This window comes from Coenobita brevimanus, chromosome 22 (genome assembly GCF_032717465.1).
Source record: "Coenobita brevimanus isolate Jiangsu-jjx chromosome 22, ASM3271746v2, whole genome shotgun sequence".
In the NCBI taxonomy this organism is placed as follows: Eukaryota; Metazoa; Arthropoda; class Malacostraca; order Decapoda; family Coenobitidae; genus Coenobita; species Coenobita brevimanus.
This window is the reverse complement of record NC_136975.1, coordinates 23314264-23341806: the sequence shown is the minus strand read 5'-3', so window position 1 is coordinate 23341806 and position 27543 is coordinate 23314264. Positions and strand designations below refer to the sequence as shown.

Below are 27543 nucleotides of genomic sequence, written 5' to 3'. Positions count from 1 at the left end.
CTGCAGCAGCTGATATGTGGACAACATTGTGGCTGCTGGACTTCATGTGGTCCAGAACATTAGGCAACTCCAGAGTGGTAGCAGGTGCATGAGATCAGGGTCGTTGTCGTTTGGGTGAGAATGTGGTAGCTGATATGGATGGTCTGGGAACAGGGTCTTGTTTTCTTTTGCCTTCTTTGGAGTCCTCCAACTCAATGTAAGCTTCTAACCCTGGCAGCTGCTGCTGCTCTCATAGTTCCTGAACTTGGGAAGCCTCCTCTCTCTCATGCTTCTTCACTTCAGCATCAGACAGCTTCCAGTCAATACCGAGCATGATGCCTTGGCAGCCTTCCTCCTGTTCAGTCTTCGGAAACACCTTGTCCTCTTCATTCTTCAGCAGCTTCTTGGTATCCATGTGCCCCAATTCGAAGAGGTTCTTTAGCTTCAGTCTGAAGTCAGCTCACTCCCCTTCTTCCACCTAGGTTTCCCTTCCTTCCTATTGCTCAGGGAATGCCATTCCTCATACAGATTTTCTTCTCTTGGGATCCTTTGCTTGCTCTGTGTCACTAGAAGTCTGGCACAATACCAGAATCCAATGACCTCAGAGTCCACGATCATTGTGGCATCCGGTAGGATCCTCTTTTCTTTCCACAGAAAATGGAACAGCCGCTGGAGGTCCTCACCGTTAGATGGCAACTTACCACCTGTGAGCTGGGTGAGGGGTTGTCCATCCACCTATATCTCGGTCTTCTGCCTGGTTTCCTTCTCTTCCTTTCATTTGTCGTGGTCGTCATCTTCCTAGAAACGAGGCTGTTTGCCAGATGTAGCCATTGCAATCAAACCTTGAGACTGACTCAGCACCTAGAAAGATTACTCAGATGAAAGACTGATATTTACCTCCGTAAAGCACAATAAACCTGTTCGCTAAGCTAGCAAAAGGGGGAATGACACATTACTGACTGCCCAGCTCCCTCCTCCCTCGCCCTACCCTCACCCAACCAGGTGCCACCGTATCTTCTCTCCTCCCTCCTCGTCGCTTCCTGCCTTTCTCGCCATGACCATGTGCTCTTGCGGATCAATGAGAGGCTTCCAGGAATATGGTCCCATTCTCCTATATAGGGAGTAACTTCAGTGCCTTTGGGGCACCAAAATTTTTTGAGCAATGTGTAAAAAATTTTTACATGCGGTGTTTTTATATCAGTTGCACAATACCACGGGGTGGCCTGTGAAGATTTCCCATATTCAGTTTTCACTATATACCTAAGGACCACCCTAATGAGGGTGCTAGGGCTGTAGTGCATGTGGATGGTGAACTGAGTGAATTTTTCTATACCAGTGGTTCTCAAACTATGAGCCGCATGCCAAAGGTGGGTCACGAGAGGAATTATGATGGGTTGCAGGGACACAGAATAGGCCTAATGCTTTCACTGTATTTTATTTTCTTAAACAAAATTGTAATTATCCTTATTACACTATATGCATATTCATAATAACTTCGATAGGCTATATGTTGTCAACATTCCAATGCCATCACTCATTGGTCTGACTTATCTCCTCAAACAGATGGAAGAGGATATGAAAATACCTTTTCACCATGCAAGGGTAATTGACGCAGCTGCTGTGATGAAGGCGACACGTTCTGAGATCTTCATTTGTTGCGTGGTACTCAATGGGTAACCGAAGTTAATGACCAGCTTATGATAACACTAGACAATTTTGGAGATTTGTGGGGTTACTTAAGATTTATGAATTGGTTCACGGATCACCAACGGGAAATAGCCCTATAGATTGGCTGTAATTCCGGTGACAAAATAGTTAACATCTCAAAGGCCATAGTAGAAAGATCGGGTTCAAATGTCACTCATTAGACCAGAACTCACACCTCAGCCTCTCACTCTGCAGGCACCACTGCGAAAGTTCTGCACACATCCGCCACTTCATCGCATTAGTCACGTTCGTGGTCAACTCTGAAAGGGAAACCTAGAAATCGTTCTCACTCACAGTCCCAATCACCAGCCAGCGGTCATGACCAATCTAATGTGCGATGGGGCGAACAATCCTCAGTTGTGTGCGGCACTGTAGTAACGTTGGTCATTGAGAATCCAGTTGTGCCCACAAACAAAGACAATAGCGCTCACAGGGGTGGCAGTGCACACCTTTGCGATCCCATCATCTTACATGTAAATATCACAAAAAATAGTAGAACTCACTCCACTGATGAGTGTCATTACCTTAAGAGTCATCAGTCAGGGCAAGAGGAGTGCTCACACTGGAAGAATGTAACGTAATAACGAAAGATACACCTGTACCAGAAAGTAAGATATTAGAAGATCAACTCCCCATTCGCCAGGTAGGGCCTATAACTTCTTTAGGCTTAGTTATTCTAGGATGGAGTGAAGAGGTAGAAAGCTCTTTCTTCATGGACACCGGATCTATGGTAAATTTCACCTCTGATACCTCTCTAAACAGCATTAGGGGAACAACTAAAAAGGTCGGGCTCCTCAAACAGCCTGACATTCATCTGTGTGGCGTGGATGGCTCAGAATTTCGGGTCAAGGGAAAAATCACTTTAGAGGTACAACTTGATAAAGCCTTAACCCCTTTTACTGCTGAGTTTCATGTAACCAACGATCTTTTATATTCAGCAGATGCTCTTATTGGCTTTTCAACAATAGCTTAACAAGCAATTGCCCTATTACCCGCTTATGGTAGTATAGACATTAACGGGTTCCCAGTATCTAGTATGGAATACCCACGTCCGGAACTCTCCCAGATAAACTCAGTTATTCACTCTCACATGAATCCACCATTACCCGAGAGTAAAGAGGTAGATGCATCACTACTTGAACAGCCAGATTCACTAACATCTAGTGCTACACCCTCTAAGCATTCACTAGTGGATACACCCTCTGAGCATTCAATAGTGGATCATGTCAACCCCTCTAACAGTGGCACATTTGCCAACTCAGACACGTCTCATTTAACTACCTCACATAGTCTGAAAGATGTTTTACAACACACAGAGACAAGGCATGCAGTAACAAATCAGTGGGCAATTTTGTTACTGCATAAATTTACCAAAGGCTCTGTTCATGTTGTGGGTGTGAAAGCAGGAGTGGATGTACTAACCCTACCAAAGACGTGTTGTGTGAATGGCTTGGCTTATGATTCAACATTGTGTACAGTGTTGGAGGATTGTTTATACTTCTTGTACTTAGCCAACACTACTAATGCCCCACTTAGGCTGTGTATAGGGACACAGATTGGTGACTTCTTGGTATACCCAGTGGCCGATTGTGTGTGGCAAGATTTCCCACTCTCTGTTGCAGATGTGCGCTCAGTTCCTCAATCCACCGACATTCCTTCTAATCTTGAATCCCATGTGAAACACAGTGATTATCCAGAGTACAGAAGTCAGTTGCTTAATCTCTTGCGAGACTGTTGTGAAGTAGTAGGCCTACTTCGTAAGAACATGGGAAAAACTAGATTAATACAATATCATATTACAGCTTGGAGCTCAGCCAGTATATATCACTGCCTACCATTGACCACACAGCAAATGCCAACAGGCTGATCGTCTTATTCAGGACATGTTGGACTCTGATGTCATTGAACACTCTGACGTCCGTGGAACAGTCCACTATTTCTCGTTCCAGAGAAAGGTGGCGAGTTACGACCAGTGATAGATTACAGATGCGTAAATGCGCCGACTGTCCCGGACAGATTTCCAGTTCCTGTACTCACTAATTTGCTGGAATCCTTAGGTGAAAAAAATTGTGTTTTCTCCTCTCTAGATTTTTTGAGTGGTTACTGGCACGTAGAAATGGAGGAATCATCTCATCCAATTACTGCTTTTAGCACCCCATCTGCTCATTACCAATTCCATAGACTCCCATTCGGTTTGAGAAATGCACCATCGGTGTTCATGTGGCTAATTCCTACAGTTTCTGCCGCCACGATAGGTCACTCAATCATTGTTTATCTAGAGATGTCATAATCGCTAGTCACTCTGTAGAAGAACACTTTAAAAAATTGGCTGAGGTGTTCACTAGGCTGAAACAAGCCGGACTTAAAATCAAACTGTCAAAATGCCATTTTGTTTTACAGATTTCATACATCAGATGACAAGGTCAGTGCCGTAACAAACTTTCCTATTCCTACCAACACCAATGCAACATGCAGTTTTCTTGGCCTTAGTGGTTACTCTATCATTTTATCAAAGGGTACGCCCAAATATCTACACCATTAACAAATCTGTTAAAGAAGGACGCACCTTTTATATGGTCCGATGAACAAGTGATCGCATTTACAATCTTGAAAAATGCCCTTTCACAAGCCCCAGTTGTGGCATTCCCTGATTGTTCAAAACTATTTCTTCTCTGTACTGATGCTTCTGGAGTGGGTCTCGGTGTTGTTCTCATGCAAAATTACTCCGAAGGAAGGAAACGTGTCATTGCCTATGCCAGCCGTGTGTTAAACTCTGCAGAAAAAAATTACAGTGCAATTCAATAGGGAGCTCTAGCTGTGGTCTGGTCCCTGAAACATTTCTGCGACATCATCCACAGTTACCCTGTTCACATCCAAACAGACCATCTTCCCCTGTGTGACCTGTTTCGGGGACATACACTTATTACCGGTTGACTTACACGTTGGGCAGTCGCTGTTATGACCATAATCGAACATTTGCATACATTTCTGGGAAGTCAAATGTCATAGCCAATGTCCTCTCTCGGCATGTAGCCACAGGCGCGACTGGCTGTGACGTAAATTTGGCGTTCGGTTATGACACGCTCCATGAGTTCCAGCGTGTTGATCCTATAGGGTCATGGGTCATATATTTTCTAGAGTCCGGAGATGATTTTTCCTTGCCCAAGTTACCAGTCCCTGTATCTGATTTCTTCCTCAGCAATGAATTGCTCTATAGACACTTAGTACTCAGAGGTAACAACGTACCTCATTGCGAAGTTAAGCAACTGGTCATTCCAACAAACTTGATTCTTTCTGCTTTTCATTTAATCCATGACACCTCTCACACGTCACACTCTGGCAAAGACAGAAGCGTACGGCAGGCACATCTTTTGTATTATTATGCGAAAGGATATGTAAGCACACTGTGATGCATGTTTTTCGTGTGCTTGTCATAAGGGAACAAATGGTCAACCTGCTCCTATATTGCAATATCCAGTACTGTCAAGGCCTTGGCAAACTGTCTTCCTTGATCTTCTAAAGCTGTCTCATACAGAATCTGGCTTCGTCTATCTATTAGTTGTAGTCAATCATTTCTCCAGATTCTTCATCTTAGCCCCATTGCGTGACAAATCTACTAATGCAGTGGCACATGTCTTTGTTAATTCCGTAATTTGCCCTTTCACAACTCCAGAAGTCATTCTTACTGTTAACGGGTCAGAGTTCAACCATTCAGTGCTGGAAGAAATTTGTCTTCGATACGGAATTAGGAAATGCAGTATAGTTGCCCATCATCCAGCCTCAAATGACCTAGTAGAGTGCCAGAAGAGGAAGATATTGGAGAGTCTGCATCACATAGTGGGAGATCAGACTTCCACTTGGGACGAGTGGATCCTACAGGTAGCTGCATCAATTAATTCATCCATCAATAAGTCAATTGGTGAAACACCATTCTTTGTCATCTATGGCTTTGACAACAGACAACCTTATTCATTACTGCAATCCAAACCTGTTCTGCTCTACAATCACAATGACTATGCAAGGGGTCACCTATCAAATTTTCAGAAAATTCATAGGCATATTCTGGATAATCTGGCCCTCACAAATGCAGAAATGGTACATAACCAACATGCTGCAGCCTCTGATGGTACCATCCAAGTAGGTGACATAGTTTTTGCCCTAGATCACGACTGAGATTCAGAACTAAATACTAAATTCTTGGGTCCTTTCCGTGTCATATCTCGTAAGGGAAATAAATTCGATCTGTCCAAAGCAGAGACAACATGGGTGAATGACGATGATTTCAAACGTCCATCGAGGGGCATAGTATTTGAGGAGCCACTAGGAGAGGCTTCATCTTCTTCTCAACAAGGAAATGCTACTTCTTCAAACCCTTCTTCTGACACTTCTTCAGACTCTTCTTCTGTTAGCAAGACGCCACCTTCCCCTACTATTAATAACTTATCATGCAAATTGCATTCTGCCACCAAGTCTCTTACATAACAGTATCATCTCACACTCTCGTCATAATCCTCTTCATTAACATCATCTCTAATATCAACTAATTTATAGCAAAGACGTGTGTCTACATGCTGGCAGTGCTAATTATGGTCAGGTCTGGATTGGGTGAGGATGATGGTGTCATACAGCCCAAGGCCTTGTTTGGTGCTGGAGGTGAGGTAATGGTGGTGAAAGACGTAGTCTCCTTGCACTAAGACCTAGACCCGCTGACCGGCGTGGCCATCACCCTACCTGACTTTGTACACCAGCTAGGAGAATTATAGGGCCATCTATAGGATATCAAGGAACAACATCCTAGGGATTTGTTTTGGTACCCACTTTACCTACCCATATGCTGGAAACTGGACTATGTTAGATTTCAGTTCTCTCATCTCCAGGACTTCTTCCTTAACGAAAACCCGTAGGTCATTCACGAGTGGAACATGGACTCTTTGATCTTGGAGGTGAAGTTCTGAGCTAATTATCTGGTGTAGTGACAACCCGTGACCTTTCTGGATTTAAATCTGACCTCTTTCAATTAGCCAATGCCCTGGAATCTCAAAACAGAGTAATTAATGTTCAACATTCTATGTTACAAAAGATCCTACACCATTTAAATGATGTCACACAAACATTAAACAACCTCACCAGAATTCTAGAAATGGAAATCTCAAAAGTCAATACTGTATCAGAACTTATATATGTAAAACTACATATAGATAACCTACAGGTTTCTCTAGACACTCTTGCCTCCCAAGTTTCTAGCTTAATTTGTGTTCTAGTCAATGCTGTCGATGGTTGTGTCACTGTAGATTTAGTACCTATCTCTCACCGCTCTACATTGGGATGGGCTCACTCCACTTTCGACTTATCTCCTGTGATTTCATTTTCCTCCTTAGAACACTATTACTCAATGTTAGAGGCCATGTTCCTTACTAAAGATGTAGTTGTTCATATCGCTCTTCGTTCTTCTATCACATTCAACCTCTTTCACATCATCCCTTTCCCTTCTGGTACAATAATTCCCTAGTAGAAGCCTCTGTTTCTTCGGAATACTTCCTTCTCTCACATGAGGCCTAAATCACTAAGCCCGTGCAGTGTGATAATGGTATAATGGTTACACAGGACTGGGAGTTCAGGCAGGTAGTGAGGTTGGTGGTGGAGGCTTACTGTGGATGTGGTGGCATGGTGGTGGGTGGGGGTTGGTGTGGGTTAGATAGTCCCGTAACATAACCGCACCAAAACTGTAAGGATGTTCCCATACTTGAACCACGGGAGAACCACACCAAGACTGCAAAAAGGGCTGGAGGCTGGAGCAGAGATAGGCTGTCATCATGGGGGGTACAGCACTGTTGGCAAGGTGGCCAATAGTGCCGAGATTGCCCGCAAAGACGTGAAATGACGTTTTATCTCATTCACTATCCACCAAGTGTTAAATCCTTCCTCGTCAGTTGTAGGTGAATTCAAAGTCCGGGGGTGATTTTCTGATTATGTATTAAGCACTCATATATACATCCACCCTCCGCCACCTCAGTCCTATAACTAACCGAGTAGGAAGCTGGTGCGCTCCTTTAAACTGAGTCTGTCAACAAAATTTGAACTAGTCCAGACCCTAGGTAAGGGATTTGGGTCACGTCACCCTACTTAGAACACTTATAGACTACTGGTAGAACACACTTACAACATTCTTACATACTGCTGTATTATAAATGGTTACATTTTTACCGGCTACTTTCTGTGTGTGTGTGTGTGTGTGTGTGTGTGTGTGTGTGTGTGTGTGTGTGTGTGTGTGTGTGTGTGTGTGTGTGTGTGTGTGTGTGTGTGTGTGTGTGTGTGTGTTTGATTTATTTACCGCATAGGTCGCCAAGTCTTGAAATATTCCAAATAGGGCCACACATTAAAAAGTTTGAGAACCGCTGTTCTATATAATGTTCGATTGAAACAGGGATGTGTCAGTCTCCATGGTATTTTAATCCGTATGTGAATGGAGTCATAAAAGAGATACAAGGTAGGACAGTGGATGTTGGAGGGGCCCTAATGAGAGAGTGTTGCATTTGGAAACTTCCTGTTCTGTTGTTTGTAGATGATGTGTTGTTAAATGACGACAAATGGGAATTGCAAGGTTTGGTGAATGAATCTGGGAGAGTGTGTAAGAAACGAAACCTAAAGGTTAATGTAGGGAGGAGGAAAGTTGTGTTTTTCGATAAAAATGGAGTCACTAAATGCACAGTGAGATTGGGTGGTGATGAAAGAGAAAATGTGAGTGCATTTAAGTACTTGAATAGTGTGATGAGTAAGGATGGTAGTTTGGGGGATGACGTGCTTGAAAAGGTAAAACAGGGAAGAAAGGTTGCTGTTTTTCTTTTATTATCAGTGATAAGAAATTGAAAAGTGTGCATGGAAGTAAAATCGTTGCCCCAAGTCAGTATTGTGACACCAGCTCTAACGGATGGAAGCAAAACTTGGACCTTGTTTGGAGGACACAGGTCAAGAGCGGGGGCAGTGAAAATGGGCTATTATTGAGAAGCACGTGGAATTACATGGAGAGACAGCCTGAAACATGGGGAAGCGAAAAAAACACTGGTGTGAATGTGGATGTGACTGAAAGTGTTAGGAGAAATACACTGAGGTTGTTTCACCAGGTGGAGATTATCGAGAGCAAGAGACTAATGAGGACAGTGTGTGTGAGTCAGGTGGAGGGGGGAGAGGGAGGGGGAAACTAGGGATGAGGTGGAGGAATGGAGTGGAGAAATATTTGAAAGAGAGAGAGAGAGAGAGAGAGAGAGAGAGAGGGAGTTGGGGGGGGGGCAGTGAAATATTAAGGAACAGGGCGACATGGAGGTGATTTTTTTGTTGCCAGCCCTTATGGCATTAAGACGTCTGGCTATAGATAGCTTGATAGATTATTTTGTTCACATTAGCAGGGGGGTTAATACAGTACAATAGAACTTGCTCATATTATTACAGGACTTACTGGTAGAGACAAAACAGTGTAAACGTTAAGATTTTCAAACGTTATGAGAGTTCCTATAGAATTATTCAAAACTGTGTGTGTTCAACGCCAAAAGAAATGAATAAGACCTATGACCAAGGGTGTTGTATGAAATATGTCAAAGAACTTTTATTCAAGAGCTCAAGTTGATCTTGCTGACATGCAGTCCTGTGACAATGGAAAATCTAAGTGGATAATGGTGTACCAAGATCAACAAAGTAGCGCACATTGCGTCTCAACCTAATAAACGGCCGTTCATGTAGCATTCAAAATGATAGGCATAATATTTGTAGTCCCTCAAATTCTTCGAAGTGACAGTGGTAGTGAATTTACAGCATCATTCATTATGGATCATAAATTTGTTTTGCAGAATTCTTAATGGTCATAGTATATCAAGACATCCACAAAGTGAGAGATCAGTTGAACACCTAAACCCCTCAATGGACATGGGCTCAGAAATTTGCTGGCTACCCTTTCTGGCCCTGGTGCCATTTTTTCGAAGTCCTAAAATCGATTTCTTTTTCTTGCAGATGTGAAGATAATCCACTTGTGCACCTGGTAATATGTGTTTAGCTTCTTAATCCCGTCCTGTGATTTGTTGTGATTTGTGGAAGATATCATACAATTCACAAAGTTCATGGTACATGTGTCATTAACATGCAAACATATGCTGAAAACATCCGAGAAAATGACCGCCTGAGGGCTTGGGTTGGTAAAGGTGGGGTGGGTAAACATACTCGTGACCTTTGTTCCCCTCCCATAACTGTTCCCGTTTTCTATAGCTACCTCTATTTCAACATCACCGGCATGTTTACTGTAATGTGTCGCTCAACGCCAGCAGCCACTGAAGGGTTAAGTTTGATATAAAAGCCCTGCATATTTCAAGGTTAAGTGACAATGAATCAAATGACTGACCCATGGGGCTCCGCTTTGTGCAGTTTCAAAAGAGCAGGAGTTATCATTCTGGGATCAAACAATCCACATGCAAAGCACTCCTCGGTGTTGAGGCCAGAGAAGGACTGCATTCAACTGTACTTCCACATGAAGTTCTGGAGTGAATGGTTGCAGAAGATAATTTACTACAGTCGGTTCCAGGAAGTCTGACTTACTGACTTTGCCAGCTAAGGTAAGTGGAATTGGTAACGCTGGCGATAATCTAGGGCGATGATTGGTCAATTCCTGTCGTGTTTGAACGTGCACCAAATTGACTTTGCATTCCAACCAATGCTCCCATTTATTGGTAAGATACTGGATTACACAGATACAAATTAAAGCAATTATATCATCATGCTTGAGGAGAGGGTCCATGGTGGCCAGAGATAGTGTGTCTGTCTTGCCTGTATGTTTGTCTCTTATGTTAATTTTGAAAATATTCAGGAAAATCAAACACCAAAATCATTAATATAAGAAATAATTTTACTGAATCTAACTATGAATACAAACAAATGCAGGTTTTTAAAGCTACTGTTATGTATGAAAGTAATGAAAATGTGTATGTACAGTACACTATATATATTGAGATTAGCATGTATTGGCCCCTGTGTGTGTGTGTGTGTGTGTGTGTGCTTACACAAGTCATGATTATTAGAAGATAACCTAAGCATATCTAGGGTAAGGTTGTATATTAGTAGATGAGATAATGAAGGACATGGTGTAGACTGTAGACTGTGACACTGTATTAGTGGCTGGAAAATCATTCAAGCCTTCACAGGACCTCAGAACCATAGATATAAATAAATGTGCTCGGAGCCACCTTCCTATGAACGTCTGAATTCACGCCACAGTTGTTAACCTGCCGCGTGCCAGTGCTGTTTTAAAACGATCTGATGTAATGCTGTGGCCAGTGCCAGTGCCGTTTTAAAACGGCTTAAATTTCAAAATATCATTGTGACCGCACTTTTCAAGCTACGCGTGCAAAAATTGGTGTGCTTGTAGGGCAACCCTTCCACTCGGGCAGTCCGGCCCATACACACACATGCTCCTCCTTCACGCTCGCTTAGCCTCCCTCTGCTTATGTCAGTCATAAAGTGCAGTGATGTCTTGCCGTGGTCTCTCTGACGAGGAGATTCACAAGCTCCTGAAGGTCCCTTATACTGAGGAAAGCGATGTGGAGGATGATGACACGCAGGATAAGACTACGTCCAGCCTGAGGAGGAAAATAGTAGTGGTGACGAAATTCCTTCATCACGAAAATCAAGGTATGTGGGCTACACTAGGGCAACAAGTGGAAGGAGGCCACCTGCAAGTCATCATCTTGCATGTCGTGACGATGAGGAGGAAGAGGAGGGGGAAGGTAGTCCAGCAGTTCAGAGGTGGTTGGGGAAGCCTAGGATTTCCCAAAGTGGGGAGGAAAGTGTGAGGAGGAAGAGAGGCCGATTTGGGAAAATTCCGTTGTTGGAGGATAGTGAGTCATCTCGCCTGCATTCTCCCTTGCCCCCACATGACCCAGCTCAGCCCAGCACCTCAGGACAAAGTCTTCCCGCCTTCCCCACACCCAGCACCTCACGTGAAACTCTTCCCCCATTCCCCTCACTTCCCCATACTTCCTCACGGCCCGAGGACGATGGAGGCGATGATGATGATGAGGGGGAGGAAATGACGTGGGAGTGGGAGGACAGGAGTGATTTTATCCCCCACATTCACCCGTTCACCCACGAAAATCAGGCCAGGTGTAGTGTTCCTGAACTAAACCATTGTTCAATTAGGCTTGACTTTTTTAGGAACTACTTCCCTGTTGAGACTGTGTTGAAAATTGTTGCACTAACAAATGCCTTTGCAGCATTTGAGCGTGGGGGAATGACACAGACACCACATAGCCGATTGTTCGAGACTGACATGACCCTGAATGAAATGTACATGTTCCTAGCACTCGTGCTTTTGATGGGGATATTGAAAAAAAAATCAGCTTCCTTCCTATTAGACTGTTGATCCAGTAATGACAACACCATTTTTGGGCAAGGTGATGGGGAGGAATAGATTTCAGTACATCCTGAGCTGCCTACATTTTATTCACACCCTTGACCCAACTAATGCAAACAACACAGACAGGACGAGGAGGATACATCTAGTTTTTGATCACCTTTGAGAGAAATTCCGTACCTCCTTCTCTCCATACCGAGACCTTGTAAAAGACGAGAGTCTCGTGCTATAGAGAGGTAATATCGCTTTCTGGCAGTATATCCCCAGCCAAAGACACAGGTTTAGGTTCAAAATCTTCGTGATGTGCGACTGTAAGACTGGGTATGTGTGGGACATGGTCTTGTACACAGGTGTTTAGATGCATATCACAGAAGATAGATGCTTGGGACTCTCAGGGGCCATGGAAAAAACGATGATCGAGGAATTTCTTCGTCGTGGGCACATCCTCTACCTGGATAATTGGTACACAAGCCTTCTTCTCACCAGGTACCTTCACCTGCAGGAAACTGGTCTGTGCGGTACCATAAAGAAGAACCGTCAGCACATGGTGCAGGTGGGGAGGAAGAGTCAGAAAAACGAGGTTGTTTTTTACAAGGCCAATAATATCCTCGCAACAGCATGGCACCACAACCGCAAAGACTTCCTCCTCTTGTCTGTTCATCAGCCCCTTGTAGACTGCACAGACAGTATAGATTACAGGGCAGAAAGGCGGCACCACATCTGGAAACCAGAACCTGTCTTAGCCTACAATGTAAATATGCTACAAGTAGATCAATTAGACGCCGTGATATCCAGTGTGGACTGTGCCAGGCTCACGATGGAGTGGTAGAAGAAATTATTCTTCCACCTCCTTGACATCACCATCCTCAATGCTCACTATCTCCACGCAGGTACCACTGGCATCCAGGAGACCTTAGAGGGCTATATTTGTGAGCTGGTATGGGAGATAGAGGGGGAATATGGGGAAGACAGAAGTGCTGCTTGCCACCGCCACACCGCCGCCACACCTATCCGCCTCACTGCTAGACACTTCCCCAGGATCGTCCCTCCAAGTGCAACATGTCAAAATCCCCAGCAGAGGTGTCAAGTGTGTGCCAAAAGCACTGTAAGGCCACGTACTCAGCGGAAGGACTCAGGGTATATGTGTGCAGAGTGTGACATAGGACTATGTATATTCCCATGCTTTGAGGAATACCACACTCTCACTAACTATTGAGTAACAATAGTGTGGTAATCATGAGCGATAAAAAGATGCTCAAAAAGTGTTGTAAGTACGGAAAAAGATGCTCAGAAAGTGTTACAAGTACTGCATATAGTGAAGGCATGTTGTAAATATTTTCTCGTAAGTGTAAGAACTGAACATAGTGGAGTAAAGTTTTACATATTTTTTCGTAAATTTTAGACGATGTGTTCACAGTGAGATGCGCAAAAGTACTCTTATAATGTCTGTGTATACCGAAGGCATGTTGTAAATAATATATATTAACCCGCAGCGTCCCGGGGACGTACTTCCACGTCCTCACTTTTTGTCACAGCTAATCCCGGGGACGTACTTCAACGTCCTGCAATTGCAAGGTTCATAATTTCCACAATTTTCAAAATTCGCGCGAGATTTTCGTTTCGCCCGGGTACCCAAGCCTCCCCTACCTGCCGCCAGGCGGGCAGCGTCCTAGACCCCGCGTGACCCGCGCTCGCCCTTGTCTCGGTCACTCACCTGCTAGCAGTGACCCAGGTCAGACATGGCGCGGAAAGGTCTCTCAGACGAGGAAATCGCATCCGTCCTGGAAGCCTTCACTGGAGACAGTGATTCTCCACTCGATGATGATGTGGTGGATCGCAATTACGTCCAGCCAGAGAAAGAAATAAGTAGCAGTGATGAGGAGGTCCCTTCGCCCCGAAAAACGCGGTATGTGACATACCGTAAGGCAAGGGAAGGCCAGCCTGCTCCCCAACCACGTGCACAGCTATCTCTCCATCCCGAATCTGATAAGGACGAGGATGAGGACGATGAGGATGACAGAGGCCTAGGACGTGATATCGCCGCGTGGTTGGGAAAAGAGAAAATATCACCACGAGGATCAGAAGGTGGGGCGAGACGACACATAAGGTATGGTGAAAGTACTTTGTCTGGGGAAGTGGCAAGTGGTGTGGTGGGATTGCTGGGAGAAAGGGAAAGTGTTGTGGCGGCAGCACGGGGTGAAAGTGAGAGTGGTGTGGGGGCAGTGCGGGGTGAAGGGGCAAGTGGTGTGAGGGAGGCAGCACGAGCACGTGGTGCTCGTAGGCTTAGGGGAGAGGAGGTTGAGTCACTCCCCAGCACTTCTTTCGCCCCTGAATATTCCCAAACTTCCTCCCCACAGCCCCAGGATGTGGGGAAAGGAAAGAAAGGGAAGGGAAAGGGTAAAGGAAAAGGGAGAGGGAAGAGAAGTGCGAGTGATGAGAGGCGCCGCTCTCCACCTCCCCAACCTCCCCCACCACCCTCATCTCCCCACCCTGACGAAGGGGACGATGGTGACGTGGCTGGAGACGGTGGTGTCACGTGGAACTGGGAAGATGGGAGTAATTTTACTCCCATCATTCACCCTTTCACTGAGGAGTGGCGGTCAGGTTGCACGGCTCCAGGTGTAAATGCAGGTTCGTCACGGTTGGATTTTTTCAACTTGTTCTTTGGTGAGGCGTTTGTTGGGCGCATAGTTGAACAAACTAATATTTTTTCACAATCACAGCGCCGTGAAAGTGAACGTTTGGGAACCACGAGCAGGCATTCCGAACAGTATGACTATCCCGTGACTATTTCAGAGATGTTCCTATTTTTGGCCGTGGTTATCTTGATGGGTGTGGTAAGAAAACCAAATTCCTGCCTACTGGACAACTGACCCAATCATCCTCACACCTTTCTTTGGAAAGGTGATGGGTCGTAACCGATTTCAGTATATTCTCGGCCGCCTCCACTTTTTTGATGCAGATGATCCAGCCAATGCAAATAACACCAATAAAATGAGGAGAATTAGGCTGGTATTTGATCATTTATGGGAAATGTTCCGCTCCTCATTTTATCCCTACAGAGACCTCGTCATAGACGAGAGTCTTGTGTTGTGGAGAGGCAATATTTCCTTTAGGCAGTACATACCCAGCAAGAGACACCATTTCGGGTTCAAGATCTTTGTTATGTGTGACTGTAAGACTGGTTATGTGCAAGACATAGTCTTGTACACGGGCGCACAGACAGATATAATAGAAGATCGGGGTATAGGACTCTCTGGGGCCGTGGTGAAGACAATGATAGAAGAGTACCTTCATCGTGGTCATGTGTTGTACCTGGACAGCTGGTACACTAGCCCTCTTCTCGCTAGGTTCCTCCACCAACACGACACCGGAGTCTGTGGTACAGTCAAGAGAAACCGTCACCATATGGTCAAGATAGGGAGGAAACTTGACAAGAACAAGGTGGTTTTCTTCCAGGCCAATAACATCCTTGCAACCCTGTGGAACCACAACAGGGAAGTTTGCCTCCTATCAACTGTTCACAGCCCCCTGATGCACCGCACAGACTCCGTGGATCACTGTAGCGAGAGGAGGCGCAACTTATGGAAACCAGAGTCTGTACTTGCCTATAATCTGAACATGAGGCAAGTTGATCAGTCAGACTCGATGATTTCAAGTGTTGACTGTGCCAAGACCACGATGAAGTGGTACAAGAAACTCTTTTTCCACTTGCTCGACATCACGGTCCTGAACGCCCACTACCTGCACGCAATGACCACCGGAGTATCCGAGACCTTTGAGGGGTTTGTGAGGGAGCTGGCACGTGAAATAATCGCCAAGCATGCCCAGGACAGACCCACACACCGCACCCGCACCCCCCGGGCTGCTCAGACTCCCCTACGTCTTGCAGGACGCCACTACCCCAGCGCAATCCCTTCCGAACCAAACCGTCGTAAACCCCAGCGTCGCTGCCATGTATGTAGGCACTCGACAGTCAGACCATCCACTCAGAGAAAAGACACAAGATACGAGTGTGTCGAGTGCAATGTTGCGTTGTGCCTTCAGTCTTGTTTCAAGGAGTATCATAATTTCCTACACTACTGAAACTGTGTGGGAAGGCGAAATGACGCTCATGATAATGGTAAGGCCAGTCAGTAGGTGCTAAGTCAAATATAAAGTTGAAACGGGTGTTATTTTTTCAGAAAAGTAATGTATAAGATGAGAATTAGAGTAAGTGGAAAGAACTGTTATCAAAACTACACCCACTGTGTAAATCTGGTCAGTAAATATGTGATAGCAAGGAAATAAAGTGGAAACGGGTGTAATGTTAGCATGAATAAAACGTATAAGTTGAACATTACTGTAAGTTGTCATAATTGATGTCACGAGTACACCCACATTCTGGTCAGTAAGTATGTGATAGGAATTATATACAGTGGAAGATGTTGTAATGTTAGTAGTAAGGTATTTTATAAGTTGATTACTAGTGTAAGATGAAACAAATGATATCGCGATAACACTCCCTGTGTAAGTACACGCAAATATGACGCTCAGTTCCATCGTAAGTTCAGAAATGATGTGATATCAATTATATCAAGTGTTTACATGTGCAATGTTAGTGGAGAATTATTATATAAGTACAAAAATAGGTTGTAAGTTGAAATAGTTGTCATAGTGACTTCACCGTGTGTGTTATTATGCGCTATTATTACGCTATATATTTACGTAAGGCCTGAAATAATCTCAAAACAGTTCTATAAAGTTGAAAAGTGTATAATAATATTAGAAAAGTATTATGTAAGTAGAAAAAGCACAATACGAGTTGAAACAACAGTCACAGCGAGTTCACTCACTACGTAAATTAGCGCTAACATTACGCTAAATGTTATCAAAAGGCCTGTGAATACGTAAAAACAGTTCAATAAAATGTAAAATGGTATAATGTTATTGTAGATGTATTATGTAAGTAAAAAAAATTATATGTATCATGATTTTAGAATGTTAGCGATTCATCGTGACCAAGTTGGCCGATTTTGCTCGTTTCGCACGATGGTACAATGCTTATTTCTGCTCTATTTTTGTATAAAATCCAATATACTCTTTTATCACATGTTTTTATGTTTGTAATAAATTCATTTCTACTTACTTTCATTGGTTTCCCAGACTTATAATACCATAGAAAACGTTTGAGGCTCAGACCGCCTAGGGAGAACACGGGGCCAGGTGGGACCAAGGCATACCTGGTTAAGCTAATTAGGGACCCCGGGGACCAATTTCTTTGCCACCGACCATTGTTTCTGACCAAAAGCGAAAGTTTAAGCAAAAAAAAAAAAAGGTCGAAAAATGGTCGGGATTGGGGGGTACCAGTGGTCGAAAAGTGGTCGGGATGGGGCGGGTTAAGTGAAATGGCTTTATATTGTGAAGTCAAGTTGTGCATGTTTTCTTGTAACTGTAAGACAATGCATTTACAGTGATACGCATAGTGTAGCAGCAGTAAGTGATTTATTTGTGAAAAAAGACGCTTTCTTTATGAATTACTAAGAAATTTTCTGTGTGTGTGTGTGTGAGTGTGAAGTGGACATAAAAATGTACAGAACATTCCTATACCTTCTCTGAGTCACGTTGGCGAGAATACCTGAGTTTGCCTTGCATAGAAAACAAGTTCTCTCTTACCTCTGGTAGGGATTCTCCACACGCACACACCTGCGGGCAGGAGAGGGGACTACGAAAAACGCACTTCTGACCTCCGGTGAGTTTTTTTTATGGTCATATTCGTTTTTCCACACAAAATCTATCATTTTAGCTCCCCCCCCAAAAAAAAAAATCGAAAATCGGCCGGCACGGGGATGACACAGGGCTAAAAGTGTCCGGTACCCGGTGGGTTAACTGTGTCTGTATGAGTCCAGTTGAGGCTTTACTTAGTTTTGTTATGAATGTCTTACAGGTTTATCTCTACTAATCTAAGAGCCACATACTTATCATTAAAGATATCATTGCTTTAATTTGTATCTTTATAATCCGGAATCTTACAAATAAATGAGGGCATTAGTTGGATCACAAAGTCCATTTGGCGCACATTCAAACACAAAGGACATTGACCAATCACCGCTCGAGATCCTACCTAAGTCTGTGTGATAAATGTTGCCTGCACACGATATACGAAGGAGCGGTGACGGTATAACTGACTGCTGATCAGGCCTAAGGTGGGGGGAGGGGAGGGGTGAGAGGCGGGGAAGACTTAAGACAAAGAACGAGAGAGAAGGGGGAGAGGGGGAGAGAAGCAAAGAGAAAGTTATACAAATTTAAAAAGAGAGAGTGAGTGGGAAAAGTAAATTCAGAGAGAGAGAGAGAGACAGCTGGGGGAAGTGAGTAGGTAAGCACTGGAACCCAGAAGTGTGCAGCGGACGACACTGGATTACAATGATGGTGAATATTTTCAATTTGAGAATGCAGTTCAATACGGTAATAATTTATTTTAAAAATATAGTCTAAATCTTGGCCGTTGAAAGCGTGTGCGACAACAGTTTAGTCATGTTTACAGGACATGAGAAAATTTGCGTCTAATCAGTAACTGGCAGCTGGAGGTGGAGGTTGGGGGAGATGGGGGCAGAAGGCGGGGTAGACTTGTTCGCGATTCCCCCCTTCCCTCTGTCCAGGGTAGAGGGGGGAAGGAAGGGGTAACCCCTGAGCAGAAATTAGTACGCGTGACTGTACGTTCAGAAAAAGAAATAGGACTTCGTCAGGCAGTATAACATTCATCTAGGCTTGGTGGCCAGTGTTATGCTAAGTGCAATTGTACTATGAATAAAAAGGACTCACATGCAAATCGCTGCCAATGTTATAAAGCAGGTCTTTAGTGCAATAACAGGTACCACACTAGTTTGACCTGTTTCGATACATTTAAATATATAACCAGGTGCAAATAATGATTTTATTTAATGTCATTTACCTATATTTTACCAAACACAAACTCAAGATTATTGTTTTATTTGCCTATAATTAATAGTAAAATAAACCAATAAAATCATATTCTAACAGGCAGATTACTCACACCAGGATTCATTCAAGCAAACATCAAGAGAATAGTCCACAGCTTTAGTCAGATTGTAAATAGTCTGGAATTTCCAGCTGACTTGTAAAGTGACAGTGAATAAGGTAATTTACATAGTCCCTGAAAGATGCAGTCACTTTATGATTTGTCTATACTTAGATACTAATATATATATATATATATATATATATATATATATATATATATATATATATATATATATATATATATATATTTATAGGAAGTAGGAAATACAGACAGAGGGAGACAGTTCCAGAGTTGACCTGTTGCATAAATGAAGGACTGGGAGTAACGGTTAACTCTTGCATTAGAGACTCGGACAGAAAATGGATGAGAATTTGTTGCTAGATGGGTGCTACACGCCCGTAGTAGAGGTAGAGGGATGCAAGCAGACAATTCAGAGGAGCAGTGACCATTGAAGTGGCGATACTAAAGAGATAAAGAGGCAACAGTGCAGCAAAGAGACAGAGGTTAAAGGGAGCCACTAAGAGGAGGAGAGTTGATGAGATGAATAGCCTTTGACTCCACTCTATTGAGAAGACCTGTATGTGGGGAGCCTCCCCATACATAAGAGTTGTACTCTACACATGGACGAATAAAAACTCGTGTATAAAGTCAACAACTGTGCAGGGGTAAAGAAGACACGGAGTCGGCTTAGCACACCCAATCTCTTGGAAGCAGATTTTACAAGAGATGCAATATGATCTTTACAAGATAAGTCCCGTGTGAATGAAACCCCAAGCATGTTCAAGGATGATGCAGGATTGAGCTGGATATTATTAAACATTAGTGGGTACTCCTGTGGAAGATTTTGACGGGTTGATAGGTGTAAAAATTGAGTCTTTGATGCATTAAAAACAACAAGATTATTTTTACTCCAGTCAGATACGAGCCAAGTCAGACATTAGGTGTGCCATAGCCTCATCCCTTGTTTGTTGAAGTAACTGTTGAGATGGTCGTTGCGGAAACTGAATGGAAAGGTGAAGGGTGGAATCATCAGCTTACGTGTGGATAGGATTAGATGTACAGCTTAGATCATTGATGAATAAAAGGAAGTGAGTTGGTGATAGGACAGAGCCCTGAGGAACACCACTGTTGACAGATCAAGGAGAAGAACGATGGCAGTCTGCAGCAGCAGCTATAGAACGACCAGAAAGGAAGCTAGAGATGAAGGCACAGATAAAAGGATAGAAACCGTAAGAGGGCAGTTTGGAAATTAAAAGATTTATGCCAGACTCGATCAAAAGCCTTTGAGATGTCAAGTGCAATGGCAAAGCTTTCGCCAAAGTCCCGAAAAGAGGATGACCAGGAGTCTGAAAGGTAGGTGAGAAGATCGCCAGTGGACCGTCCCTAACGAAACCCATACTGATCATCAGAAAGAAGGTTGTGATAGGAAAGATGCTTCAAAATTTTTCTGTTAAGAATCGACTCGAAAACTTTTGAGACACAGGATGTTAAAGCAATTGGACGATAGTTAGAGGGTTGGGAATGGTCATCCCTCTTTGGGACTGGCTGAATGAGAGCAAACTTCCAGCAACAAGGAAAGGCACAAGTTGACAGACAGTATATATATATATATATATATATATATATATATATATATATATATATATATATATATATATATATATATATATACTGTATGTATAGGTAGATAGATAGATTGGTAGATATAAAGATCAGTAGGTAGGTAGACAGATACTTATATTTATATTTATGTATATATTGATTTACTTATCTATATACATATATATTTATCCATATCAATAGCACTATTATACATGTATTTAAAAAGCAATACCTATACAGGGTGTAAACACAGAAGCACAGTTCATGAGGACAACAGGAGGGACTCCATCAGGCCCATATGCCTTGTTAGTACTGAGGCCAGTGATTGCAGAAAATACATCAGCTGAAGAAATTTTAATGTCAGTCATGAGGAAGTCAGAGGGGGAAAGTGATGGAGGAACAGCACCGGAATCGTCTAAGGTGAAATTGGAGGAGAAAAACTGAGCAAACATATCTGCTTTATCAGAAGAAGAAATAGCTACAGAGCCATCAGAGTGGGGAAGAGGAGGGAAGGATGATGAGGTAAAGTTGGTAGAAAAGTTTCTGGCAAGGTGCCAGAAGGAGCGGGAAGAATTCGAGTTGGAGAGTTAAGAGCATTTAGTATGGATGAAATTAATTTTGGCAGAGCGAAGAACAGACTTAGCACGACTCCGGGCAGAAACATAAACAAGATGTGACTCAGGGGTAGGTTGGCTCAGGTACCTTTTATAGGCCCTCTCCTTATTGCAGACAGCATTAGAATAAGTGTGCTTAAACCAAGGCTTTCCTGCATTGTATAGGAAAGGAATATATGCTTCCATGACTGAGAGAATACCCTCCGTAATGCACAAGGCACACTCAGGTGGCTCCCGGCTATGGAAGCAATAATCATTCCAGGGAAAATCAAGGAAGTACTGCCTGAGGGCCTCTCAATCCTCAGCTCCAAAGTGCCACAGACGACGTCTCTTTGGAGGGTCCACAGGCTGTAACAGAGTGATAGGACAGGTTATGGTAACAAGGTTATGATCAAAGGAGCCCAACGGAGAGAAAAGATTAACGGTGTAAGCAGAAGGATTAGTTGTAAGGAAGAGGTCAAGTTTGTTGGAACTCCCTCCAAGGGGGTCAGGGATACGGGTAGGGTGCTGTACAAGCTGCTCTAGGTAATTTAGGATAGAAAAGATCAAGGTTTGTTCACCAGCTGGATCAGTGGAGGTAGAGGCTGACTGTCTGGACACCAAGAGATTGTAAGCATAGTAGAAAAAGGCCAGATAGGAGGTGGAGAGATGAGACAGAGAAATTTTGTGGAAAACCTGGCTGAGATTGCCTCAGTCAGGAAATTCATTCATGGAGAGGGTTGGAGGCGGCCTTTGTTCATCAGTGGACTTACAATATATATATATATATATATATATATATATATATATATATATATATATATATATATATATATATATATATATATTGTATAGAGTGCACAGAAAGGCCAATATCCTCAAGAGTTGCCAAACAGCTAATCCGTTGGTTGCATACCCAGCTTGACCTCATGAGTCAGATTACCCCTCATATGGGTAGGGCTTCACACACACACACACACACACACACACACACACACACACACACACACACACACACATAAATAAATATATATATATATAGATATATATATATATATATATATATATATATATATATATATATATATATATATATATTGATTCCATCTCTCTCTCTCTCTCTCTCTCTCTCTCTCTCTCTCTCTCTCTCTCTCTATATATATATATATATATATATATATATATATATATATATATATATATACAACCATCCATCGATCCATCATCCAATTCTGCATTTTTCCCATGAGGAGCATAGGAGTCCGGGGCTAAGCAGTTGGTCCCGACATTTAAGATGAGAGGGACCAGCCTCACTCATCCCTGAGTGGCATTACATGAGCAATCAACCCCAACCATCCCTTGGATATAAACCTTCACTGGATCAATCCGATTGGAGCGCAATAATTACTCACTAAACCACCAGGCGCCAAAATTTGGTTATATGGTTACCACCCACCGCAGTAAATGGTTTCCTGGTGTACAGGAAACCATTTGGTTTGTCACTCAGTGTAGAGTCACCCACAGGCAGAAGGAAGAGGAAAGAATGAAGGGAAGAAAGACAGACGAGGAAGTGTAAAGTTACCCGTAGGCAGAAGGACAAGGAAAGAATGAAGTAAAGGAAGACAGAAGAGGATGGAAGGAAAGAAGGATGGAGGAGAGGAAAGGGCAGACACCCGACAGCAGCATTACATCGAGTGAGTGGATGGTGAGCGCCCCCACCTACCACAAATATATATATATATATATATATATATATATATATATATATATATATATATATATATATATATATATATATATATATATATATATACTGTATGTATAGGTAGATAGATAGATTGGTAGATATAAAGATCAGTTGGTAGGTAGACAGATACTTATATTTATATTTATGTATATATTGATTTACTTATCTATATACATATATATTTATCCATATCAGTAGTACTATTATACATGTATTTAAAAAGCAAGACCTACTACAGCTTACAAGAAACCGTGTCGCATTCTAAAAGAGTGTGAACATTTTGTAATACCTTTATTCTATCGATCAATGTACACATTATATTTCACTTTATTTCATTAAGTCATTGTTGCCAACTATAATTACATTAGAGCAACATGAAGAGCATTTAAGAGAATGGCTATGTGTAATAATCGACTAATTGTAAAGGAAGAGGTGCTAGAAAGCCTTCTTTATACATTAACATACTCTGGTGTGTGTCTGATACATACAATGTCAACAGTACAAGTCCAAGGTCATAAAGGTGATACAAAATTATGTTTCGGTGCAGAAAGGAATATATCTCGCTGAAGAACAGGTGCTTTAAAGCCACCTATAGCATCCAAAATGTAACCCGGCAGAATAAGCTAAAGTTCTGTGAACATCCGAACGTGAAGGACTCCATGCTGATGTATAGCCTGCCTCCTCTCATCTAATACTCAGGAGACGGGTGGAGACGAGTAGAAGAAGTAGGAGGGGGGTGGAGGGAGTCAGGACGGGTCCGGCTCCGCTGGCTGTAATTATGTGAATAAGATACGTTAGGCTGATGATGATGATGATGATGATGATGATGATGATGATGACGGAGAAAAGGCTGATTATTACATTTATTTCTTTTTCTTGTGGACCTATTTTCTACTTTAGCCTCCTGTTGCTACCACCATAAGTTTTTGTTCAACTTATAAAGTTGTGTATTCATGAATGAATTAATTATGCATATATCAAACTTTGACAGTTTTCAAAAGACTCCTCCAGGTTGAATAATGTTGTAAGAGGTAACAGAAGTAAAACAGATAATATGTCCAACGGATATGGTGACTAAACATCAAAACAGGTGGTAAAAATGCGTGGTGATGTGGACAATGATAATGATGATTATGATGTTGATAATGATAATGGGGACGATACAGCTGACACAGTTTGCATGGCTCCCTTGTTTCTCTTTTTCACATTAATTCTACTGAGAAAGAGAAAAATGAGGGTGTTGCGGGAAATGAATCATGTGAGATATAAAAGAAACCACCTGCTCTAAATTAAATATATGAAAGGTTTGTCCCACCTTAACAGATTTGAAAAAGTAAATTATCTACTTTAAAAGACGTTTAAAAAGGCCCCAACAAGCCAAAGAGCTTTCCAAAGTCGTACCTTCCTATAAAGGAAAAAAAAATACTATATATTCTGAGAAATGGAAATAATAAGTTTTTGACCCAAGCTAAAGGATTATTAAAAGAACCTGTCCATCCAAAAGTGGTGAAGAAAGATTATATCCATCTATAAATGTTAAGTAAGGCCTCGTGCATCACATAATGTTAAGAAAGACCCAGTTCATCCTATAAATGTGAAGAATGGCCCTATCCATCCAATAAAGGTGAACACAGACCCTATCCATCCAATAAAGGTGAACACAGACCCTATCCATCCAATAAAGGTGAACACAGACCCTATCCATCCAATAAAGGTGAACACAGACCCTATCCATCCAATAAAGGTGAACACAGACCCTATCCATCCAATAAAGGTGAACACAGACCCTATCCATCCAATAAAGGTGAACACAGACCCTATCCATCCAATAAAGGTGAACACAGACCTATCCATCCAATAAAGGTGAACACAGACCCTATCCATCCAATAAAGGTGAACACAGACCCTATCCATCCAATAAAGGTGAACACAGACCCTATCCATCCAATAAAGGTGAACACAGACCCTATCCATCCAATAAAGGTGAACACAGACCCTATCCATCCAATAAAGGTGAACACAGACCCTATCCATCCAATAAAGGTGAACACAGACCCTATCCATCCAATAAAGGTGAACACAGACCCTATCCATCCAATAAAGGTGAACACAGACCCTATCCATCCAATAAAGGTGAACACAGACCCTATCCATCCAATAAAGGTGAAGACAGACACTATCCATCCAATAAAGGTGAAGACAGACACTATCCATCCAAAAAAGGTGAAGACAGACACTATCCATCCAAAAGGGTGAAGACAGACACTATCCATCCAAAAGGGTGAAGACAGACACTATCCATCCAAAAAGGTGAAGACAGACACTATCCATCCAAAAAAGGTGAAGACAGACACTATCCATCCAAAAGGGTGAAGACAGACCCTATCCACTGCATATAATAGGAAGATCCGATTCATCCTATAATGATGATGACAGACCCTATCCATCCTATAATAGTGAAGATAAACCTTATCCATCTTATAGGGATGATGTCAGACCTTACCCATCCTATGAAGGTGAAGATAGACCTTATCCATCCCATAATGGTGAAGACAGACCTTATCCATCCTATAGTGGTGAAGACAGACCTATAATGGTGAAGACAGACCTTATCCATCCTATAAAGATGCAGACAGACCCTATCCATCCTATAATGGTGAAGACAGACCCTATCCATCCTATAATGGTGAAGACAGACCTTATCCATCCTATAATGGTGAAGACAGACCTTATCCATCCTATAAAGGTGAAGAGAGACCCTATCTATCCCATAAAGGTGAAGACAGATGTAATGCGAAAACTGACCTTATCTTTCCTATAAAGGCGATGACAGACCTTATCCATCCTATCAGACCCTATTCATCCTATTATGGTGAAGACAGACCTTACCCATCCTATAAAGGTGAGGACCGACCCTATCCATCCCATGATGGTGAAGACAGACCCTATCCATCCTATAATGGTGAAGAAAGGTTCTGTCCATCCATAAAGGTGAAGAAAGATTCTTTCTCTCCTAGAAAAAGTAATAACAATTTTTCATTCTGAACAACTCCACCCTCACAAAAGTCAACAAGAGATGCATTCATCCTGGATGTGTAAATGGCTCCATTCATCCCAACCGAACGAAAACAAAAAAATTCCGCTCACTACACAGAAGAATGAAGATGTCTGTACTCGCCTGAAAAGAGGTAAAAACCAGCCCCGGCTAAAGCAGTGCCCATATGTCAGGAAACAGAATAAAATAAGACATATGGAGAAAAATAAAAGTAAAAGCAGGCAATAATCAATAAAAAAACAAGTCAAATCGTGCCTCGTGACCATTATCGTTGTTGTTCTGACACTGCTTCTCATCAACAAACGGAGTGGTTACTTGAACATAATACATTAGGGCAAAAATAACTGTCAAAACAGATCTCACTCACTCATCAGTCAAAATATGTCATGTGAAATGATGCCTCAGTAATTTGAAAATAGATAGGTGGATAGACAGAGATAGACTATTTTGATAAATAAATAATAAAATATAAAACTAAAATGAAAATGTTGCCAAGTATTAAAAAATGCCTAAAACAGCAAAATTCCTCTAACCTTACCTAGAAAGAGCCCCTCCAGAGGCGTAAAGGATGGCGATACTGTGTTGTGATGTGCTAAGGCCTGTCCACTTATCTCAGCCAGGCATTTGACCCGTAGCTTGCCTCTCTGGAAGTGTGAGGGGCGAACTACGAAAACCATCCTAGATATTTGCGTCAGGAGTCCGTCTTTACCCATATATGGTCGCTCCTGGGTTACTAGTTCTTGATGGGCCTGGGGGGAAATGATGAATTATTGAAGTAATGCCTATCGACCATGAGGATGGTCGTCAAGACAACCACCCTATTTTTGTAAAGTGTGACCGACGAGATACAAAAGTCAATCGAGCTGTTTACGTCAGGAGGTCGACTTTACTGATTATCTATCGTTCCGTGTTACATATTCATGTGGAGCCTGTAGACAAAAGGAGAAAGCAGCTTATTAAATACATATCGGCTGCAGGAGGGTTACAAAACCAGATAATAATTTTTTCCGTAAGTGTAGGGAACGAGCAACACGCACAAGTCAGAAAGTGTCTTTACTCATGTGCAGTCGTTCACGGATTACTCATTCTTGATAGTCATGAGGGAAGACAATGTATGTTTCTGGACGGAGGAACTGTAAACGACAGTAGAGATATTTGAGTTAGGAGGCCGTCTTTAACCATTTACGGTAACTCAGTGGTTATTAGTTTTCGTGAAGTCTGTGGGAAGAAGGAGGCTTAGGTTAATGGCTGTCAGTTAAATGAGGATCATGATGTGTGAGGGTCGAACTACTTACAAAGATCAAGAAATCTGTATCAGAATGCCGTCTTTATGTATAATTAATAGTTCTTACGGGACCTATGAGAACAAGGCTAATAAACATAATTGGAGGTAATTGCTTCAGGAGTCCATCTGTATTCAAATTGCTTCTCCCTGGCCACTGGTTCAAG

The 27543-nt window shown here is 42.5% G+C and overlaps 1 protein-coding gene across 1 annotated transcript in view; it reads right to left on the bottom strand.

Moving 5' to 3' along the window:
• Positions 1 to 499: 499 nt before the first annotated feature.
• LOC145392343 (uncharacterized) overlaps positions 500 to 27543 on the bottom strand; it is a 252843-nt gene continuing 225799 nt past the window's right edge. The window contains exons 5-6 of the mRNA XM_080266745.1: positions 26628 to 26843; positions 500 to 553 (exon numbers count right to left, since the gene is read on the bottom strand). Of these exons, the coding sequence (XP_080122871.1) occupies positions 500 to 553; positions 26628 to 26843 (270 nt within the window). The remainder of the gene's footprint in view (positions 554 to 26627; positions 26844 to 27543) is intronic.